Source organism: Parambassis ranga, chromosome 21 (genome assembly GCF_900634625.1).
Source record: "Parambassis ranga chromosome 21, fParRan2.1, whole genome shotgun sequence".
Taxonomy (NCBI): Eukaryota; Metazoa; Chordata; class Actinopteri; family Ambassidae; genus Parambassis; species Parambassis ranga.
Genome location: NC_041041.1, coordinates 14,397,552 through 14,418,547, shown reverse-complemented (window position 1 = coordinate 14,418,547; position 20,996 = coordinate 14,397,552). Strand labels below are relative to the sequence as shown.

The window sequence follows — 20,996 nt, the reverse complement described above, 5'->3', positions numbered from 1 at the left end:
CCTACCTCTCAGTTCTATCGATCAAAACATGTAGAAAAGGTGTGGGCCAGTCCATTAGGTCACGTTATATCTTCTGATTCAACCCTTATGATGTCATTGTGCCACAAGTAAGACATTTAATATACAGTATGTTTTTAAAATGGCGTCATTCTTTCACTACTTACCGATCTCTTTGCCCAGTCCTGAGCGCAGGATGGCGCCAGCAGAGGTGACCACTGCACAGGTCTTGTAGCTGCTTTGGCCCTGTTTTCTGTGCAGTTGCTCCAGGGGGAGAGATGGCACGAGACGAGCCCAGCCCAGAGAGGAGAAAGGCTGCTCCGACCCATCCACGGTGCTCAGCCGGGCCTGATCCTTCATTTGACACAGCAGCTCCTTGGCACTCTGGGCTGACCTCCGGTGGCCGTTGTAGGAAACGTGGTGTTTGTTAGCACTCATGTAGTCCTTCATGGCCCTCTGCAGGCGTGGACTTAGCATGCCGACAGACACTCGGCCCCTCCACAGCCGCTGCACCACAGAGGCTGACTTGGAGAAGTAGTATTCCTCCAGATCAGAGGAGTCACCGCCAGGCCTCCTCTCTGCTGTAGTCCTCATTGTTTCTCCCAGCTCTTCGTCCTCATTTTCTCTCTCAACATCTTCGTCTTCCTCTCCACCATGGTAACGTGCTGCTCTGATATGGTTCTGATACTCTGTCATCTGAGATGTTCTCTCACGGCTCTGCACTGCGGGGTCCGAGTGAGAACCCACATTCTCTGTGCCAAAGGAGGACCAGGCAGCAAGGCTCTGTGGGTCCAGGTAGTCCTGGCGGCTGGCTTCCTGGCTGCCATATATGGCATACGGAGCACTGTTTGGGCTGTGGCTCACCTCCAGGCTGCTCTCTGGGGTGGTGGAGCTGGTGGAAGTCCCTGGCTCTGGTTTCACTCTGGAAATCGTTGTTGTTAAGGGCAAAGCCAGTTCAGGTCGGGAGCCCTGGATGGCGTGCTGTTGATGGGAAGCTTGTATGGAGGCCAGACGACGTGTATCAGGGTGCTGGGAGAGTAAGGAGCCAGCAGAGGTCAGCGGCTCATCTACACGAGCATCCAGGAAGTATGAGAGGAGGGCAAGAAAGAGGAGAACCCAGGCCAGCATTCCCACCAGCACCAGCTTCCGCCACTGCCTCATACTGGATTTCATTACCTCTCACTCACATACACGCCTGTTCAGCTGGCCCACCAACAACAAAGCCCCACGGCCAGGACTCAGCCCAGAGGTCAGCTGGAGGGCCTGTAAAAGAAAGCTCAGAGTTACAACAGCTCAAGAGAGGAAGAAAAAAAATCTGGAGCAGAGGTTTGAAACACTCACCTAAACTTGTGCTTCTATTTCTTCCTGCCCATGTGTCCGAGAGGATATAACAGGACCCTGAAAGAGAGTGGTGGTACTAATTAGCAGAGTCAAGAGAGTACATGAATAGATGAGGGTGTGTGTGCATGAAAACACACTGCTCGCACAGACACACCACAGGAAAACACCTTCTGCAAAGGGGAGACTTGGCTGCTTTACACACACAACTAAGAGAATTTTTCAAGACTTGGACCATTTATTAACTGGAATCAAATTTACAGCTTTCTTCATGTAATATTCAGCACTTCCGTCACAGCTACAAAGCTAAAAAGAACTGCTTCATCAAAGCTTGAATGTTGCATCAGACATCACGGATCAAATTCATTTGAGCAATCACAGGAACCTCAAAATGAAAGAAAACAAAAACAGTTCAGGTTTTCCTTAGAAACCGGTCAGTGTGAGGTTTAAACAAGCAACTTTGGACCCTGTCAGCTGAATGATGTGTTCAAATGGTGTTTGTAACTTCAGTCAGTCCTTCACATCAGAGCATTACTGATTCAGTTTTTTTTTATCCCTGAGCTTTCCAAGACGATTATTTGATTAATTAATTCTAACTTGTTTTAAAGACATTTACAAACCTTTATACTATTGTATTACATATATTTTACTATTGACTATTGACTATTGTCTGCATTTTGTTCTGATAACAGAACAAAATGCAGAAAAAGAACATCTGGAGAAGGAGGAAATAAGAGTCTTGGCACCGTATGTCCAGCAGACTTGGAGGTATCAGCACTGTTTGCAGCACATGTGGCTCTCAGCTAAGCAGGTGCTGCTTCAGGATTTCCTGTGGTGGTTTCTTAATTAAGTGACTGACTCACTGCAACATAAACAGTGAGCCCATCATTTTTTCCCCTTTACAATAAACTCCAGTGCACATTGTTTCTGCAGACCATCACGCTGCTCATGCTAACCATATGTTTTTGTTATTTTAGCCATGTAGCTACCCAGCTAAAGTTTGCTTGCATTGGTATACTGTGCATGCATTTATACAAATATAGGAAATAGCAGCCAATAGATCAGTGGAAAGTTTTTACTCCCAAAAATGGATGCGTCAAAACAGAAACAGAAACATTATATTCTGCTCATATTTTTGATCCCTGCAAAGCTGGTGAAGGAATTACTGCCTGGTTTCAAAAAGAAAAATGATTTCTCCAAAGACAAAGATACACAACACCTCACTTTTGACTACATTAGTTTTCCTTTTGATCTTCCTCTTCACAACCATCACTACTAAAAATGATTCCTTCTCTACTTAAAAACCTGGACTAATGCACACTTCCATATGACACCTTTATTTATTTCATTGCCGTGCCATAAAACACAATAATTACAAAATATCACTATCATTATCAGGCTGACTTATTTTTGCTACAGCCTTGATGATACTCTAGTGTACAAAACATTAGGCTCGCTGATGGATTACAGAGTGAAATACACATCAGCGAAGGTGAATAAATGAAGCATTAAATTGCCTCACATCAGAGGACTGCAATCCTCTCAACCACGTGTAATTATGAGTTTTGGTCTCTTAATGTGGGAGCATTTCTCCAGAGAGAGAGAGGAAGAGAGAGGAAGAAGAAGATGAGAGAGAGAGAGAGAAAGAGACTGGCAGAATGAGGCAAAAGAAGAAAGCTCCAGAGTGTTAAGCCTCCTCTAGTCCTAATTACAGCTTCCTGTTTCTGTAGCTGCCAGGTCCTGCAGAGTGCAGCATGAGTGATCTCAGGTGTTGCCCCCGCCCTTGCACCCAGACATCCAGGCCGCCTGCCCCAAGGCCACAAGAGAGACCTAAAGCTCATCTCCTGACCTTGGTCAACCAAGAGGGAAACAGCAGGGAGGATCTGAGCCAGAGACAGTGTGTGGAAGAAAATACTGATGCACACACACACATCTGTGTAAACACACACATCAGATCTTTAAAAAATTACAGCAAGCTCTGCCTTGGCTGGGAAATGGTGTCAGGCAGTAATCTGCTGTATAGCAGTCCTGACATGTCTCCTATACAGGGGTCAAACGTTATTCAGTGGAAAGTGTTTCGTTTAACACCTGGAAATAACAACAGCAGGCCCGACACACACAAAAACATCGACAACAAGCAGGAAAACACACAGACGCCCAGTGGCAATGTTATCAACAAGAAAATGTCATCTATATGCACCACTGCTCCATAGAACCCCACTGTGGATTGTGTGTGTGTGTGTGTCTGCTTGGGTACCCCGAGGCCGGTAGTGGCAGCGTGTATGTGTCTTTGTGTGAGGTTTGTGTTTTTTTTTTTTGCTTCACCTGGTAGCAATCAGGATGTGTGGTTCAGTAACTGCAGTGAAACAACATAAGTGTGTGGCACAGATGGTAAGGCGGGGGTGGAACACAGAGCTAGTCTTGTGAGGGCTACACACAAAGAAACAACAAAACGGGAAACATGAAAAAAAAAAATCAAGAGACATTGCCAGACAGCAAAGGATGACTAAATGAGCTGGCAGCAGACTGTGACGGACAAAGGAGCTGCATAGAATATGAAGAATGGATCTCATGAAAGGAAAAAAGAAAAATACACCAACACATGATGGAAAACTTTTTGTGGGGAGGAAAAGGTTACAGGTTTGCTGGCCTTTTGAACTTAAAGGAAACACCATCACCAACTTGATAACGCATAGGAAAGCACAACCAAACACACAAGTGACGCACAAAACATGACAATGAGCCAGTGTTCCCAGAAGACTAGAAAGTTCCCGCATGTCCGGACATGATGGGGATACCCTCACTGCTGCAGTAGACTGACTCAACGTGCTGAGTGAACTATCCATCAGTACCATGAAACACAAAGACACTGCACAGTTCTGAGGCACTTTACAGAGTTTCAACGGTTTACTTTATTTAGTACTGAAAGGGTAATACTGGACTTCGGCTACACAGCAGCTGTATGTTACAAGCTGCTGTGCTAAACAGAAGTAAGAAGAGAGCGGAGATAAAATCCATAGTGTTAAAGATTAAAGCTCAGATTTTTTGTCTACTGACGTCTCACATATGATGTCAAATGATATCTCAGCAACAATCAAAGAGAAAAGGTCAGAGAAGACCAAAACAAATTTGCTTTTAAGAACTTCTTATTTCTCTCCTTTGTAATACTCCGATCATCTCTCAGACTTGTCTGCTGGCTCCAACACTGATCCCTCTGATTAATGATCTAATGATGGCATATATAAAAATGGCTTTAGTCCCTAAGTGCATTTTGCATTTGATGCTGATTATGGAGGATTTAAAGAAAAAAGGATCGCCTACTACTAGTTTGTTTGAACACATGATTCTGAGCCATTGTTACAAATTGTGCTGTTTACTCATTTTAAAAACAGCTTTGTTCATTTTTTTTTTGAAATGGCAGCACATTGAGCTGTGGTACATAGATTGGGCCCCAGGAGAATAATTATGTGGTTTATGACCTGCATGCGAGGCAAACACTAAGAGCAAACGTGTTACGCTGAGTGTCACAAATAACCTCTGAGTACATGCATCACCAGCTACTGCTATACACATACAGCATGTGGCAGTAGTAGCTGCTGCATGTAGTAATGTGGGGCAACTCAAGCTCTGCCAGTTATTAAAGGTACAAACATAAAGCTATGAAGAGTCATTTATCAAAACAAAGATCAAAGAGTTTGCTTAGCTTTAATTTTTTCTCAATTATGGTCTGAAAAATGTTAATCCGCTGTTAAAAGTTGTTGTCAAATCCATAATCCCTTCATTTTAATGTTCAGCCTGTACTGGCATATTGTAAAAAAAATATTATTAATTAAAGCATTAAGCATAAAAAGGAAATATCATAGTATAACACACTGAGTGAAGCTCCAGAGCCACAAGCATCTTACATTTATCCACGACGACAGCACTGTACTTCCAAGAACCATTCAGAAAATTACAGATTACAGGGTCACAAACTTCAATTAATCTCCATGGAAACAGTTGAGATTTGACGTCTGAGCAGAGCAGATCTCACTGAATCATTTCACCGTGACTTGTAATAATTTCATCAGAGGCCATTCATGCTCTCAGCTGCAGCTGCCAGTTTAGTGGACTCTCGTAGATTTCTAATCAGAAACATAAAAACAATGAAAAAGATGGACAGAAAGACGGATGATTCCACCGGCTGTGTGACGTAATGTGGCTGTGATGGCTGCATCCAGTAGGTGTGCTGATATTTATACAGTTTGTGGCGTTTTCTGTGCGATTTAGCACAGCTGGCGGCGTGTGTCGGCAGGCCAGTGGCCATGTCACCTTGGTGGTGTGTGTATTGGTGCCTTTTTGTGAGTTTGATGGTATAGTATAGTAATGGCTGCATGGTTGTGTCAGAATTGGCATTTCAGAAGCAGCTTGTCTGAACAGGCTGCTCACTCCAGAGACCAGAAGCACACAATTCTGTGCAGATTAATGACTAAAACAGTGTGTATGCACAGGGACATGCTTCAGCGTGCTGTCAGTCAGGCTGCACGTACGATGACACTTGTCATCTTCTGTTTTCTAAATCTGAAACTGCTGAGGAAGACGACTTATTTCCCCTTTCAGCCTTGAGAAAGCATACATTACTGACTGGATAACTTGTTTGCAGATCGATAGGTGCATCTCCTCCACTACTCTGTAGGCCTGCACATGCAAAGCTGCAGCAATGATTATCACTGACTGTGTTGGTTGGACAGCATCATTAGGCACCTCGGCTGGCCTTCAGCACTTGTTGTTTTACAACAGTTTTAACAACAATCATTTCCACAAATCATCGTACAGCAGCCAATGACATCCAAGGCAGCGTGCCTCACATTCACTCACACATTGACTCTTTGTGTTTCCGCCATCATTTTTGAATATGATCTTAGTTTGACTAAATCTAACATGCAAATCATCTGAGGCAGGCTTGTTTATATTTCATAGTTCATTACAGCATCAATCTGTAGCTTTTACCTGGAATGGTTTTGTTTAAAATGAGTGGAAAGAGACAGAGACCTGAAGAGAAAATGTGTTGACTGCTGGGGTCTGAGTACCACCTCTAAACGTGGTCTTCTCTCTCTCTTTAGTGCCAAACACTGCCACGATTGAACCACAATTGAGAAAATATAGATTGCATATTTATAAGTATATTTCTTTTTTGTTAACATAACCTGATCCACAGCACACCTTGCTGCAGCCTGCTGTAATATTGTCTGTACTGAACTCCGGCCACTATTTGACTGTCAGGTAAGCACAAGCCTCAAGGGAATTCAGGCGCACACCGTCTCACAGAAAATCCACTTTACTACGCCCTGCTGAGGAACCAGTGCAGAGAGGCCGCGTTATGAATACTTTAATCACAGCCACCTTGAAAAATGACTTCTATAAGCTAATGGAGTTCTCTGTAGAGGCTCTGACTTTGGCACAGGAGAGTAACAGCCGCATGAAGTTTAAAAAAAAAAAATCCCACAAAAGCTCACAGGAGCATGTTTTTAATGGCCACCTAATATTAATTCATGAAGAGTGGGTCTGTATGATTCATCTGGGCTTTAAAGGGACAGTTCACCCCAAAATCAAACGATTTGCAACACTTATAGATAACACATTTGATTTTAATGTAATTAAACCACAAATAAAGAGACTACTTTCTTCTATGGCAACCGTATCACTGCAGAAGGGCAGGCTGCATCCATCCCTGACAGACATTAGGGCCGAATTGAGGAGGAAGCCATTACTGTGTGCTTGCTGCCATAGTGTCACAACCAAAAGACTGATTTTGGGGTGAACCGTCTCTTCAAAACTGGTATCGCAGGTCGACACAAGTCTTACTATGAAACTGTAAATGTGAGTAAAATTTTGAACAAAAAAAGGGGCATGTTCCTCATCTATTCTGCACATCACATTCCAACTGAAGTGTGCACATTTTCTCAAATAAAACACAGAGCAAAGGGCTTGTTCCTCATAAAATATTGAGCCCTCAAGAGTGCAGTTGTTCCTCATGTAAAAAAAAAAATAAAGCTGTTTTCCTTTAATATTCACCTTTCAGCAACTCAAGCAGCAGCTACAAACTGTGAGGTTAGGAGAGGCAGCAGGACGTAGCTTAGCATCTTTGGACCAGCATAAAGGTTTAACCGTGATGAGCAGAGAAGTTTCAGATTTCTGAATTTACGTGCCTGAAACTCCAGTTCATGTCTCCCAGGATTATGTGAGCAGAACACAGTATGAATGCAAATACAGCTTGTGCTCCATATAGAGAAGAGAATAGATTTTCCAGTGAGGTATTACATGAGGGACGCTGTTAGAAACAGGCAGAAGTCTGAAACAGAAGTGGGTGCCTGGTGGGTGTATGCACCTCCACTACTGGGACCCGGAGTTATTTATGAACATGAGTGTTTTTTGGGTTAACACAGTTAGAACATTGGACCCAAGCATGGTCTAAGCTGGATTTATGTTCTATGAGAACTGCATGAGCTCCTAAACGGCAGATTGTTTCTGTGCGACTTTCCATAACAACAATCCAACATTCACATTCATTCGACAGTGTAGTGGGTGATTTTTACCGAGGCAAGATAGGCAGCTTTTTCTCCACCTTACAGTGAACTCATTAAGTTTTCTGATATGTTCGGACAGCATGTCCTATGAGTTAGTTCTAAGAAATGATGCACCACCCGGGTGCCTGAGCTGAAGTGCTTGTCAGATGGTCTGACAATCTACAATTTGCTCCCCACCCCCACCCTAACATTTTCCACTGCTGAAATAGTGGAAAGGGGGAGAGAGGGTCGAGCCTGAAAAGTGCTGAAAAAGACAATTTGACCATCAAACTACCATGCTGCTGTTTGGATTCTCCAATCGAAATAAATGACAACCTGTCACAGAGTTTGACTTTGTGTGTGTGTGCTGTTTTGGAGAGAGATCAGACAGGCACTGTGGACAGTCAGAGGCTGTGTGGACTGGCCTTTCACTGCTGTGTCTCACATTACGTCAAATAAATCCTGTAGTTACACAAAGAAATGTACTAAGGTTAGTAGGTTTACTCAGATTATAACACCACAGGACTGGGAGTCAATGTGTCCACATGTCTCCACTTTGCCCTCTGTCTAACATAAAAAACAAAAGAGTTTTTCTATAATTCTGACCTCTTGTCAATCATGATGAAAAAGGTTCAAAGAATCAAACAATAAGCACAACGGTAGCTGAGGCTCTTGGTGAATGACCACTGGAGTGCCAGCCAGCTGGGTCTTGGCCCTACTGCCTCACTAATGTTTTAATGTTTTCTCGCACATTGTTTACGACGTCCACTCCCACAGCATCAGGCAGCACAGAGGGCTTTAGAGAGGACACGCGAGCTCCTTTCCATCTCTACTTCATCTGCAGCTCTACAGAAGCTTGCATGGAAAGAAAATCTTTTTATTTTCATACTGTCTGTTATGTAGTCCCTCAATTAACCCTTATACAATAGGTAGCACATGTCGATTTACAGTTTTGCAGGCATGCTGTGCCTGAAGCAGCAAAAGGAAAAGAAACTGTTGGACATTGAGCATTCAATTTGAAGCCTGAGGTTTACTCTGGCAGGGATAATCTATATCCACCCTGATTTTTTGACACTTAAAGCATGTTTGATTTTAACAAACATGTACAAAGATGAGAATCCTGTAATTCCACACACTGATCTACATTTCAGAGTTCAAGCTTCACTCCCCTTCAGATGAGCTGAGTAACTTTCTGAACCAGGTTTGAATACATAAATAAATCATTGTAACGGGAAGATGTAAACCTGCTGTGTGCCCTGAGTGGGATTATAGATTTTAATCCCTGAAAAACACAGTAAGGTATAACGCCACGAAACAGCTACACGGTTTAAAATCTCACCAGTTAAACAGCTTTTCAGAGCCAGAGATCAAACAGATTGAAATTAGCTGCTTTATCAACAGTGCTCATCAAATGCTGACATCATGACAGTGGGAATTCAGTGGCCATGTAAAATGAGCACCATATCTGATGACGGAAGTGCTGACTGAAAAATCATTTCTTCCATCTGTAATTCCAGTTGTGATTGTCATTAACGCAGAAGCACTTCTACAGCTATTGATCTTGGACCATTTCTGGCTATAGGAACAGTTTCCAACACAGCCTGTACTTTCCTTTCCAATCTACACATGCAGAACAAAATGAGGCACTACAGACAAAGATATGAGAAGTCAGTTGAAGTCACATGCACAATCTCAATGAACTGCATCCCTGCTTTATGGACGCCCTGCTATAGGTCCACGCTGCTTTAGCCTCCAGAGGCAATGAGGTTATTAGCATGTGGGACAGCAGACTTCTCCCTGTGTAATTACAGAGGCAGTGTTTGAACTCTCCACTGCTCTTTATCACATCTTCAAAGTGCAGCTGGTAAAAAACAGTCAGACTGAAAGCCAATACACATGAAGACAGTGTCAAAGCAGAGACGTAGAACTCCCAATTTTCTCTGTTTTATCTTTCATTCTTGCTAATTGCTTTCTGGTCAAGCCAAAGAGTGTTAGAGAGGAACAAGCTTGGCAGATGATGTATACTGTCTTTGTGTACACACAGTCAGGATGAAGGAAGAATTATTACTCTTTACTTCCAAGGCTAAAGCTCATAATTCCAGGGTTCAAACCTACATAATCCTGCCACTGCTCCAACATGATGACATAATGAAAGGCTTCCTCCTCCCTTCACTTCCACTTCTACTACTCACCTTCCCTCCTTCCCCCACATCTGCCTTCTTCCATGACCTACATTCAGCCTAGTTGCTGTGCATGCAGAGACATCACTCCACTGACTGTGTTTATGTCTATACGTGTTTGCTCTAAAGTCAGTCAGTTTAATGTTATACTGTACCCACGCAAAGAAGAACAGAATTAATATTGCATCTGCTGCTGCATCTCTGTTCGTGTGAACAAATGTGTGTGCAGATACTGTACTACCGCTCTGCCTGCCAATATCTTCCTGTGTAAATGTGACTTACTACCAGCAGCAGCAGCAGCAGCAGCAGCAGATCGGCCTGCTCCTCACCACTGGCACCTAGCATGTGGAGGCGAGAACACACTGCAGGCGATGGAGCTCATTCCAGCCATCTAACTGCCTGCCAATCACACACACTGGAGCATGCGATCGCATGACTGCACTCATACAAATGCACAGCTAGGTACAGATAAGCTGTGAAAACTGAAGTACAGCACAAATACCTACAGGAGGATTTGGATTTCAGGTTATTCTGGGGGGCGAAATGGAGACAATTCAAAAAGCCAGGTATAGCTTTGCCTGACTACTGCTTGCAGGGACTCGCTATGTAATGCATGTCAGCACGGGTGTTACTCTCCACACGTGTGATGGCAAAGCTTTAAACATGAGAATTATAAAAAGTCCTTTTCCATTCAAATCTCTAAATGGCAGCTCTTTTTCTGAGCCTTGACAAGACACACAGAACAGCACACAAGAAGACTGAACAAAGAACTAAAATAATAAGAAGTCAATCATCAACACTTCTGATGATGCAGCTGTCATTTGTGCAGCCAATGTATTAAAAATTCTCCCATTTCAGCTGCTTGGAAACAAATACTTGCTGCTTTCCTTTGTCTTCTTGGAACTGAACTAAGTAAAACATAAAAGAGCTAAACTGGGTCTCAATTCTGCTGCTACTTCTGACAAGCCGATTACCTTCATCCATCAAAAGCATAATCATTAGATTAAATCAATAATGATCGATTAGTTACAGTACACTAGTTCACATGTCCATTAATGACCTACTGCAGAATGGATCAGCTATGCAAGGACAAAAACAGACAGCAGTGATGATGACGGAATTATCTTCATGTATATGTAGAAAAAATAAATTACGCTCTCAAAAAGTGTGAAAATATGTTAGGAAAACTATTGCAAAGATCCAGACATACACGGCCAATGCATAGTACTTACTGTAGCATAACATCACTGCTAATTTGACGGTTTAAAATTTCATAACATCTTCCGTGACAACAGTTTCATACAGTCTCAGAAGTAACTCCATACTTCTTGGCTCCATGGTAGGACAGGAAACATTTGTAAATATATAAAAAAGTTGAGATGTCAGCTTCTCTATGTGATACATTCAAAGACGAGCAACAAAAAATAAATTAAATTATGTTGATTTTAATTCATGATAAAAAAAAAGCTCTTTCATCCCAACTGCCACTTGGAGGTAACAGGATCAGACTCAGGAGGGATGGCTTCATACTGCTGTAATATCAGGTCCAGCAAGGTCAGAACAGAAAGCACTAACTCCATTAAAGACTGATCCCACTGAGGGAGATTAGGTCTGTCCTGTCCCTTCTATCCTCCTTCAACTACGGCACTGATTGTATCAGCAGGGCAAAAATGTCTATTTTTGCAAAGGCATGCTTAGAAACTCATTAATCTTCCTCTGAAGAAGCAACTACGTCCAATAATGGCCAAGAGGTGCAGGGAGGCGGAAGTCTCTCACACACACACACCTGTCACTGTCCATCTGTTGTGAAAATTCTCACCTCAACTATGGAGTCCCCTATATATGCAGTAGCCTTTATTCTGCAGAAAGCAAAAAAGAAATCACAAAGACAAGGTCAGTGCACTGCCAATTAGCCCTGTTCAAACAGCGCACCGTGAGAAGTGTACGTGTTGTTTGTAATTACCACATTACTGACACAGCTCTTCAGAGAAAACAAGACTCTGACTCATTCAAAGTGAGTTACGGACAGGAGAAAGTCATCATCTGTCAGACGTCGGCCGGCCGCTCGATGTCCTAACAGGCGGCGCATGTAAAAGTGTAATAACAGCATACTCAAAACCCTCGACAAGTCATAGTCACAAAAAAGGAAATGACACTAATGTTTAGTTTAATCTCTGCTTTAAGAAGAAAGGACATTGGTTAAAATACGGGGCTGGGAAGAGTTGAGTCATTGCAACCTTCTGAGCACATCCTCTTCTGATAAATCACAGAGGGCAGCAGTACTTTATGACAGGCTTTCACGGTGCACAGAGTTCTCTTGAATACAGCCTGCCAACAGCAAGGTCCTATGAAGGAAAAGCAGCTCTACACCTCACATTATGGTCCATAAATACAGCTGGGAGCGCCGACGCCCACAGCAGGCAGGCGATTGATGTGAAAAAGTAAAGAAAGTTCACTTAACGCTCCTCTCGATGTCCAGTCGCCTTCATGTGGAAGGCTGAAAGGACACAATGCTGCTTGTACTATCAGTGACCTTTGTTCTGTTTGAAATGGATTTATGAAAGTGCAGTCTTCTTCATGATCACAAAACAGAAGTGAGGTTTAGTAAACTATTGATAGTCCAAAGGCCAAAAACAAGAAGGCAAAGGCCCACAGGTTAAGACGTACAGAAAAGATGTTGACAGGATTTATTCGTATCAGCATTTCACACACAGCCGGTAGCATTTGGTATTAAAAACAAACAAACCTGTCCAGAGAACAAGCCCACTAATCTACAGCTCAACAGCCATTTCAGACAGCTTAACCTCCCTATAATCTGCCTGAACTGTGGACATTTCTTTCTAAACATGGACTAAGATTAGCAGCCTGTCAAGAGACTTACACAGCACAGCTGTAAACACTATGCCACAATAAGATGCTTTAACATCCATGTCTCTTTTTTTTTTAAGACATGAGGACAGAGACAGACAAAAACTGTGCCTGAACAACATCGCCTCTCAGGAAGTTTACAATCTTGTGAATTACCATGGACGTCCATATGTTCCTGATGGAGGGCCCCGTCCTCTGAGTGCTCACTCACTCAGCCAGGAGTGAGGGGCACAGCTGGTCTTGATGACTCCAGCACTCTGTGCTTTGAAGGCTGGGCTCAGATAACTGCTGGTCTGGTCAGTTAGCACGCATCTGAAATTACACCTCCACCTTCCCAGAGTGCCCTGCCCCATACAGTCCCCTCCACTGTACTCCTCTGTGCTGGACCTCAGCATTTACAGTCCGGAAGAGATGAAATGAAACTCGACCTGCAGCCACGGCCAACAGTAAAATTATATCAACGTTAACTAAAAAAGAAGCTGGAACGTTGACTCAAACGCTGCCATTCATTCACTGAATTCTGATCAACAGTGACAAGGGTGTCAAAATATCTGTTTAATAGCAAATAAAACATAGTCAGACTAGTTTTGTAGGGATTTAAAGCTTAAGTTTTAGTCTGTGATGACTGATCATGGGTGCAGTACTAGCTCAGTACCAAACAGAATGGACACAGTTCACACCCTTGTCCATATATAATCTCATTAAAGAAATGTTCTTCATTTCTCTGTTGGATGCACAAGATAAACCATGCAGCAGGAAGAGAACGACTTCATAATAAACATAAGTGCTTCACCTTCTAAAAGGCATAGATGGTCTAAATTTGCCATTTTAACATCCAATATGCTGTTGGTTAAGGTTTATTCCTTTGTTTGATATGTCTGTCTGACGTAAACACATTCATTTCAATGACATTAAGCATCCATCCACTGCTGCGTTCCCCCCCCTGCTGAGGTCAGGCTGTACAATCAGGGGTCTCATCTTATATTCAAATCAATGTGACTGCTCTGAGCAGCTTCAAAGATGCAGAGCTGCAACACTAAAGAGCGCTTCAGCACTTCATCTGCTGCACATCTGTCTTTGACTGATAAAGAGTCTGGATCCTTTTACAGAATAATGGAGAAGAAGAAATACATCCTTGAAGCTTAACCTCTACCTTTTTCAGTCCTGGATTCTATTTTCCTCCAATGCCGCAAGCTCAATCAAACACACACACACAGTGGGCTGGGACTCTTTTTAAAATAACTGCATGCTCTATGTTTTTTGCCATGTACAGTATCACTTTAATCAACATGAACACAGGAATTCAATAATACAACTTACAGGGAATCATGTTCTACAGCATCTGATGTCTCTTCGTCGCTCTCTCCTCTCTCCCTCTTATACTTCCTCTCATCTGATGCTAATGAGAGCAGTCAACCTCTAAGTTTAACTCCATTATTAGGTCACCAGTGACAGCAATTATGCATTTCTATCACACTATTTTTAAAACAGAAATTCCTCACGGTGACCAAATAAATAAATAAATAATAATAATAATAAAAAATCAATATGTCTTTCAGCCTAATGACTGACATGTTTGTTTGCATCCTGAATGGAAATCCCCACGTTCACATAATCTCATCATTGCTTCAATTTATCCTTGTTTACCTATTCTCGGCTGGCGGCAGCTGTGTGTCCACATGTGCTGCCATCTATATCAATTTCACAGTAATCAGTAAAAGGTATTGAGGGAACACATAAACTGCGGATTAAACATGGACATACAGAGCTGTCTCACTGTATTCAGCCTCATGTTCACCATCGTAGAAGATGAATAATATGAATGTCCTTTCTTTCAGGGACAGTGTGTGAATTATACTACAATGTTTTTGTTATGTTCTGAAAACATGGGCCTGGAGTACAACTACACTGCTGCATGTCATCCAGGTTTGTTAAGAACACACTGGCTGTAAATAATGTTAATAGTCATGTAAATAGAGATGTGAACCAGCAGCATCGGCAGCAAATCCTTGACAATAATAAGCAGTTAGAAATAATTAAGATGAAGGTTAGTCACCATTTTATACCTTTATTTCTGGATGCTGAATGAACAATGTATGAGTGCGGATGCACACACACTTTGTCTAATCTACGCTGCGCCCCGATCTGACCCAGTAACCACCCATTAGTGTGGTTACCGGGTCAGGTGACCTGGGAGTAACTGTGGCCTCCCACAATGCAACAGATGTTTAGATGGTCTTTTTATTTCTTTTACACTGAATTTATCATGTACATTTATCAGTAAACCTGCTAAAAAGGGCATTTACTCCTGTCACATGTTTTTCCTTTCACATCTGACATCATGAAACCGCAACTAGAAAACATTTCTATAGCTCACAGTATGTAACCAACGTTACTTGAGTTACTTTAAAAGAGCGACGAGGAGGCCACAGATTTCCTTCTACAGACAACAGACTGTAAAAAAATGGAGGATTCTTGATGCAGCAGCCAGTCTTTATTCCAGTGAGGAGCAACAACAAAGCCTGTGGAGCAGGGGTCTCAAAGTAGCGGCCCGCGAGCCGATATTTTGTGGCCCCCCACTTGACATCAAAGTTTAGTGTTAGTGCGGCCCGCACATTTTTCTCACACACACTTATTTGCTGAGGCTTGTCCTGTGCTTTGATTTTTATTATTAATTGCCCCGTCAGTATTTCTCTGATATTTAGTTTGAATTTTTTTTGAGGAGTGGCAGCCTCGGTTCTGCTCGGCGTGTCGTTTCTGTCTCTGCATGCTCGCGCATTTCTCCGCTGCAGAGGAGTTCCGCCCCCCGACACACACACACATGCGTGTGCACACACATGTGGGCGTACTGCACCAGCGGAATGGGAGCGCGCATTGAAAACTTAGTCAAGCGACGCGCTGTCTGTTGGACAGTTCTCAGCAGCCTAGCCATGCTGGTATGTTGACGGTGTGTGTTTTCAGGTGCGGCATGATCTCAGTGCGTATGTAGCAGTGCTCCGTCAGAATATAGTCCCAGAATGGATCAAAGTAGGAGACTGCCACGTGTTAATCAGCATTTCCATTTGTGCTCGCTGTGAATACGCAGGTCACATGAAGTACTTGGAGTTTCTTTCTTTCTTTTTAAATCAGGATGCTAGTTGAACTGTAAACAAGCTGCGCACACGCCTGACTCCTGACATGTGTCTGTGTGAGGAGCCAGTGAACAACTTCTTTTCATGTTAAAGCAGCTGGACATATTTTATTTAGTTTCTATTCACAATGGATTTTGTTATACTAGCCTACATAAATGTCATTGTCTGTACTGTATCCCCAATGGTGCAGCAAATCACTCATTAAGGAATATGACATGCAGTTTATTCAGTAAACAATGTTTAGATTTTAGTCTTAGTGAAACTGAGGGAAATTCAGGCCCAGGAAAATCACCTCTTATCAATTCGATCGATAAGGTCATTCAACTAACCATTATTGAATTAATCAATAATTTGCATCCCTATTCTGACCTGTTATTAATAAAGATTGAGACGATTGGACCAGTTGTACTTTTTTGGAATATTTGAAACCCTTTTTTTTTAATGCGGCCTTAATGCGGCCCAGCCTCACCCAGACTATACCCCCAGCGGCCCCCCGGGTAAGTTGACTTTGAGACCCCTGCTGTGGAGCATACTCTTCATTCACTATGAAGGTGGTGACTGGGTTTTGATGGTTGTCTGGCTATGATGGTTTCACACAGGTGTCCTCCAGCACTCATTCTATAACTGATGGCTGTCGCTGAGCCTTCCTGTCCCAGGTGGTGGAGCCATGCATGAGTGAAAACCTTTAGTGTCTTTGTTGAGAAGGATCATGAGAATTCAACCAACACAGAGACACATTTGTAGCCCTTGGTATTAAGGCAATCAGCAGCAGTTTAGATATGCATAGCTGAAAAGTCAGTAAGCGTTAAATACAAAGCAGAGCAGCCTACTGAAACCACAGAGGGGAAACAGTGATGGCACAGGCCCAAGCACCACTGAGATTGTAACATGCACTGAAGACTGAAGTCGGCATGAGATACCACCAGGAGCATGGTAAACACACACACACAAATACTTATAAAAACCATGACTCGCAGCCATTCACTGTCCTCATCTGTCTTGGCACGCTTATATACACAATGCTAACTGAGCACCACCTAGCTATAATTGGTAGATGTACACATGCAAAGCACAGCCATGCTACAGTCTGATGATGAGCTCAAAGAAATTCTCTGGAGCCGGGCTTTTATTTTCCTTCTATTTCTGGAAGATCCATGGTATCGATGTTATAATACTGCAACCTATCAACCTGCCAAGCAACATTTTGGTGAGCATTGATTATTTTGGTGAATAATAAAAAAAAAACTCCTGGCTCCAGACTCGCCCGCACAGTGGTAGAATACAAGTGGAATATTGTCTGCATGTAGCAGAGAGAGCAGCACACCTGTATTCTGTCTGCACACGCAGAGGTAGGGCGCCCCATTGGAGACAATAAACATCCAGCTGCAGAGACAAAGAGGTGCCAGCCAGCGTGGTGTGTAGCAGTAATTAGATAGTGTGTGTGTGTGTGAGAGAGAGTGAGTGTGAAAGCGCTAATGCAGAAGTTGTGTGAGAGTCATAACCCTTTCACACCACAAGTATTTCCATTTACCATCTATCCATTAGCACATACATAATGTATTGTTAAAGAAATGTCTTCAGAAAGAAAACATGAATAATTTAGCTTGGGTTTTATATAATGTGCATCGTCTTTACACAACGAACAAACACTGTCCACTAGATTCAACTTTTGTCCTTGTCTCAACCTCTCAGAAAAACAACATAATTATTCTGCGGCTGCACACAAATAAAAACGACACTTTTTTCCTGACGCAATGTCACCATAACCTGAAGAGACGCTCTGAATTTCCTTCCCTGTTCTGTCCTGTTCTGTTTGTGCTGCACAGGGAGGACAACACAAAGAACTGCCTTTGATTCCAGTGGACTACAGGGAAGTGTGAATGTCTGAGTATTCTTATTGTAATGAGTCTACACCCAAACTCCATCACTGCTTTTGAAGGTGATGCAATCACGCGTTTCTGTGACATTTAGAAGATAAGTCTCGGCAGTTCGGCGTGATAAACTTTCCCTGTTGCAGCACTTCAAACATCCTCACACAAAAAAGAGAAGACGTTCCGCTCTGGACACTTGTGAGTTGTTTTATTGCACTGACGGCTCTCAATCATCAGTCGTGAAGCGGCTGGGGATCTCAGCACTTGTGTGTAAAAACAGAAAAGATGCTATCTGCCTGTTACTAATTAAAGTGAGGCAAACAAAGACTGTGAAGCAGAGCAGCGCTGGATGTGAAGTGTAGTGATGTTTAAAAAAAAAGCAAATATAACGGTGCTGCTGCTAAAACTGATGGTCACATGAGCAGGTCAGGAATCCACCTACACACACACTTTGTGCTGTGTATGCATCCGTCTCCTGTGAAGCTTTGGTTTCTTGTTCTGTACTCCACGTTCATCAGGTTTAATACCAACAACAGAGCGCCATGAGGACAATGGACCTCTGCATCTTCTCCTCAAGTTGTGGAGCAGAGTGCAGGCCTGGCTTCACTCTGAGGTCTGAATGAACTTCAGACTCCGAGCGTCTTACGCTGCTGGGAAATCGCTGCATCCGTTAATAATGCATGTCGTGTTTATCTTTAAACCGTGATTAAACGGGCTGCTCTTTCACTAATGACCGCGGTGACTCTGTGGACGAAGACAAAGCGTCCCTATAGCTGCATGTTTTCATGCAAACGCTAAAAACATTTGGCTCGTTTTGACCAAACATCGAGCATGCACACATCCTCCCCTCCGCGTCCTGCACAAAGCGCCCCGAAGCAGCGGCGGCGAATGCAGATCTGAATGGTAACCCTGCAGCAAAGCGAACAAAAGCCTCCTTACCTAAACACCGTGTCGGTCCTCGGTGGATGCTTCTGTGCCTGTCCGGCGGTTCATTTTTGCTGCTGTCCGCCTTGTTGCACAGCGAGCATGCGGCTCCGTTTGGCTCGCCTCTCTGCTGCTCTCCGTTCACTCCGTGGACAGCCAGTAGTACGCTGAGCGGAGCGGAGGGGCTGTGTTGTCTGTCACATTGTTGCTGGCCTTTTTTTCTCACATCCACATCCGATTTCTGAGGGGCGGAGCCAGGGGGATGACTTTTTTTCAAAGGGAAGGAAAGAAGGAGGCAAGGAAGGAAGGAAGGATATTTTTATGTTACCAACGGGATTTTGTTTACTAATATATCAAAAATGAGCATCACTTCCGATTATGAGATATAAACAAACTGCATCACTACAACATTCACTGTTTACATCTACAGTGCAAGTGCTGTGATGACCTATAATCCCCACCATCAAACCCAGAGGCTTCTTACTGTGAGGTGGCACTCACTGTTCTCATTGTCACACATAATTAAATCAAATGTAAACAGATTTACTGCTAAATGTGTGTTTAATGTTGGTGCCCAGATCATGGGCTATTATCTAAAGGAGGAAACTACTGTGGTATACTTAACACACACACACACACAGAAATACACTGAATCTAAGATGAGTTTCATTTAGATTCATCAACATTTCATGTGATCACCAACCCTCGAAAAACTGAACCTAACATGTTTTAAAAGCAAACATTGATGACCCGGGTCATTTCTTAACCCCGGGAGCAGCAGCTGTCAAAACAAGTCCCCTCACCACTGAGCTTAGAGGCCCATTAAGGTCAATAGTAAAGTTTTGAGATTCAACTTTTAACCCAAGGTATTCCAGAAAACTGAGATTCAAGCTACAATTTAACAAAAACTGATCCAACACATTTGTATACTATAATGTAAATGTGTGCAATTGTATACATACTGTTTACAGAAGGCATCATTTGGTTATTATCTCCATTCAGGCTTCATAAATCTGGACAGTACTTAAAATTAGATCACATAATACAGAGTTCTGACCTTAAAGGGACAGGTGCCAAACCTTGTCATTGACTTTGACCCAGCAGTCTGCAGCGTCTGTCCCCCAGCACCTCTTTTTAGGTGGCTTATCACATGTTCACTTGTGGTTGGGCTTTAGGAATTAAAAACAATTGACTGAGGTTAGATAGGTTAGATAGGTTTGGAATTAAACCACACAGTTCCATATCATTACACACACTTTAGGAGAGATGTTTGCTGGAGGTAAATTGATTATTTTCACAGATACTGTATAGGTATTTATTATTATGTTTTTTATGCATACTGAATAAATATTTGTGCATATGAGAGATCATTGTGCAGTGCTGCGATGAGTCAGTGGAATGCAGGTTGTGCATTTGTGTTCTGCTCTCTTAATTGCCTCATCAGTAAATGTCAAACGTTCAAATAGCCTCGCCATCTAGATTTATTTATTCATTTGTGCTCCATCAGATGCAGGCGCGTTGGCTGCATGCTGCAATTACGGCTGCACAGCCAAATGTGCCAGTGAATAATAAATCACAGCACAAACAGATCTAGCTGGCTGTCAGTGAACCATAAGACCAACTGGAAAGTAAACTTGCATTAGACAACGTTTGTTTACTGTGGAAACATCCTGTTTAACCAGTGAAAGGATCCCAATATATATGGATCAGGGATATGTTGCCTTGAAATAATGCAGCCAGAGGCACTGGGTCCATTGCACACAAGCCGTTCTCTTCAAAGAGAGGCTCAATAATGGGGAGGCAGATGACTCACATGAACTCACTGGTGTGCTCAGAGACTGTGACTGAAAAATGGAAAATATGAGGGGGCTGTGGGAAGTGTGCTTCTGGCCCAGAGCAATACGTTAATACTCCTGTACTGAAATATCTCCTATACAGTCATCCCAGCAGCCCCCGAGCAGGTCAGCAGCTCTTTGTTGAACACCTGACTCAGGTGCTTATCGCCCTCCTCCAGGTGTGTGTCAGTCAACAGCACTTCATAATCCTGCAGTCTTTGTAGTGGAGAAGGAAGGAAGGGGGGGGGGCACGTGACCAAGTGCATGTCATGACTGAAGACACACAAGTACTATGATGCATGATGCA

General features: G+C 43.0%; 1 protein-coding gene across 2 annotated transcripts in view; it reads right to left on the bottom strand.

The window, feature by feature from the left end:
• st6gal2a (ST6 beta-galactosamide alpha-2,6-sialyltranferase 2a) overlaps window positions 1-19,042 on the bottom strand; it is a 37,927-nt gene extending 18,885 nt beyond the window's left edge. For both annotated transcript variants that reach the window (XM_028433763.1, XM_028433764.1), the window contains exons 1-3: window positions 18,870-19,042; window positions 1,339-1,395; window positions 165-1,260 (exon numbers count right to left, since the gene is read on the bottom strand). In XM_028433763.1, coding sequence (XP_028289564.1) covers window positions 165-1,170 — 1,006 coding nt within the window. In that variant the 5' untranslated portion in view covers window positions 1,171-1,260; window positions 1,339-1,395; window positions 18,870-19,042. The remainder of the gene's footprint in view (window positions 1-164; window positions 1,261-1,338; window positions 1,396-18,869) is intronic.
• Window positions 19,043-20,996: the final 1,954 nt, after the last annotated feature.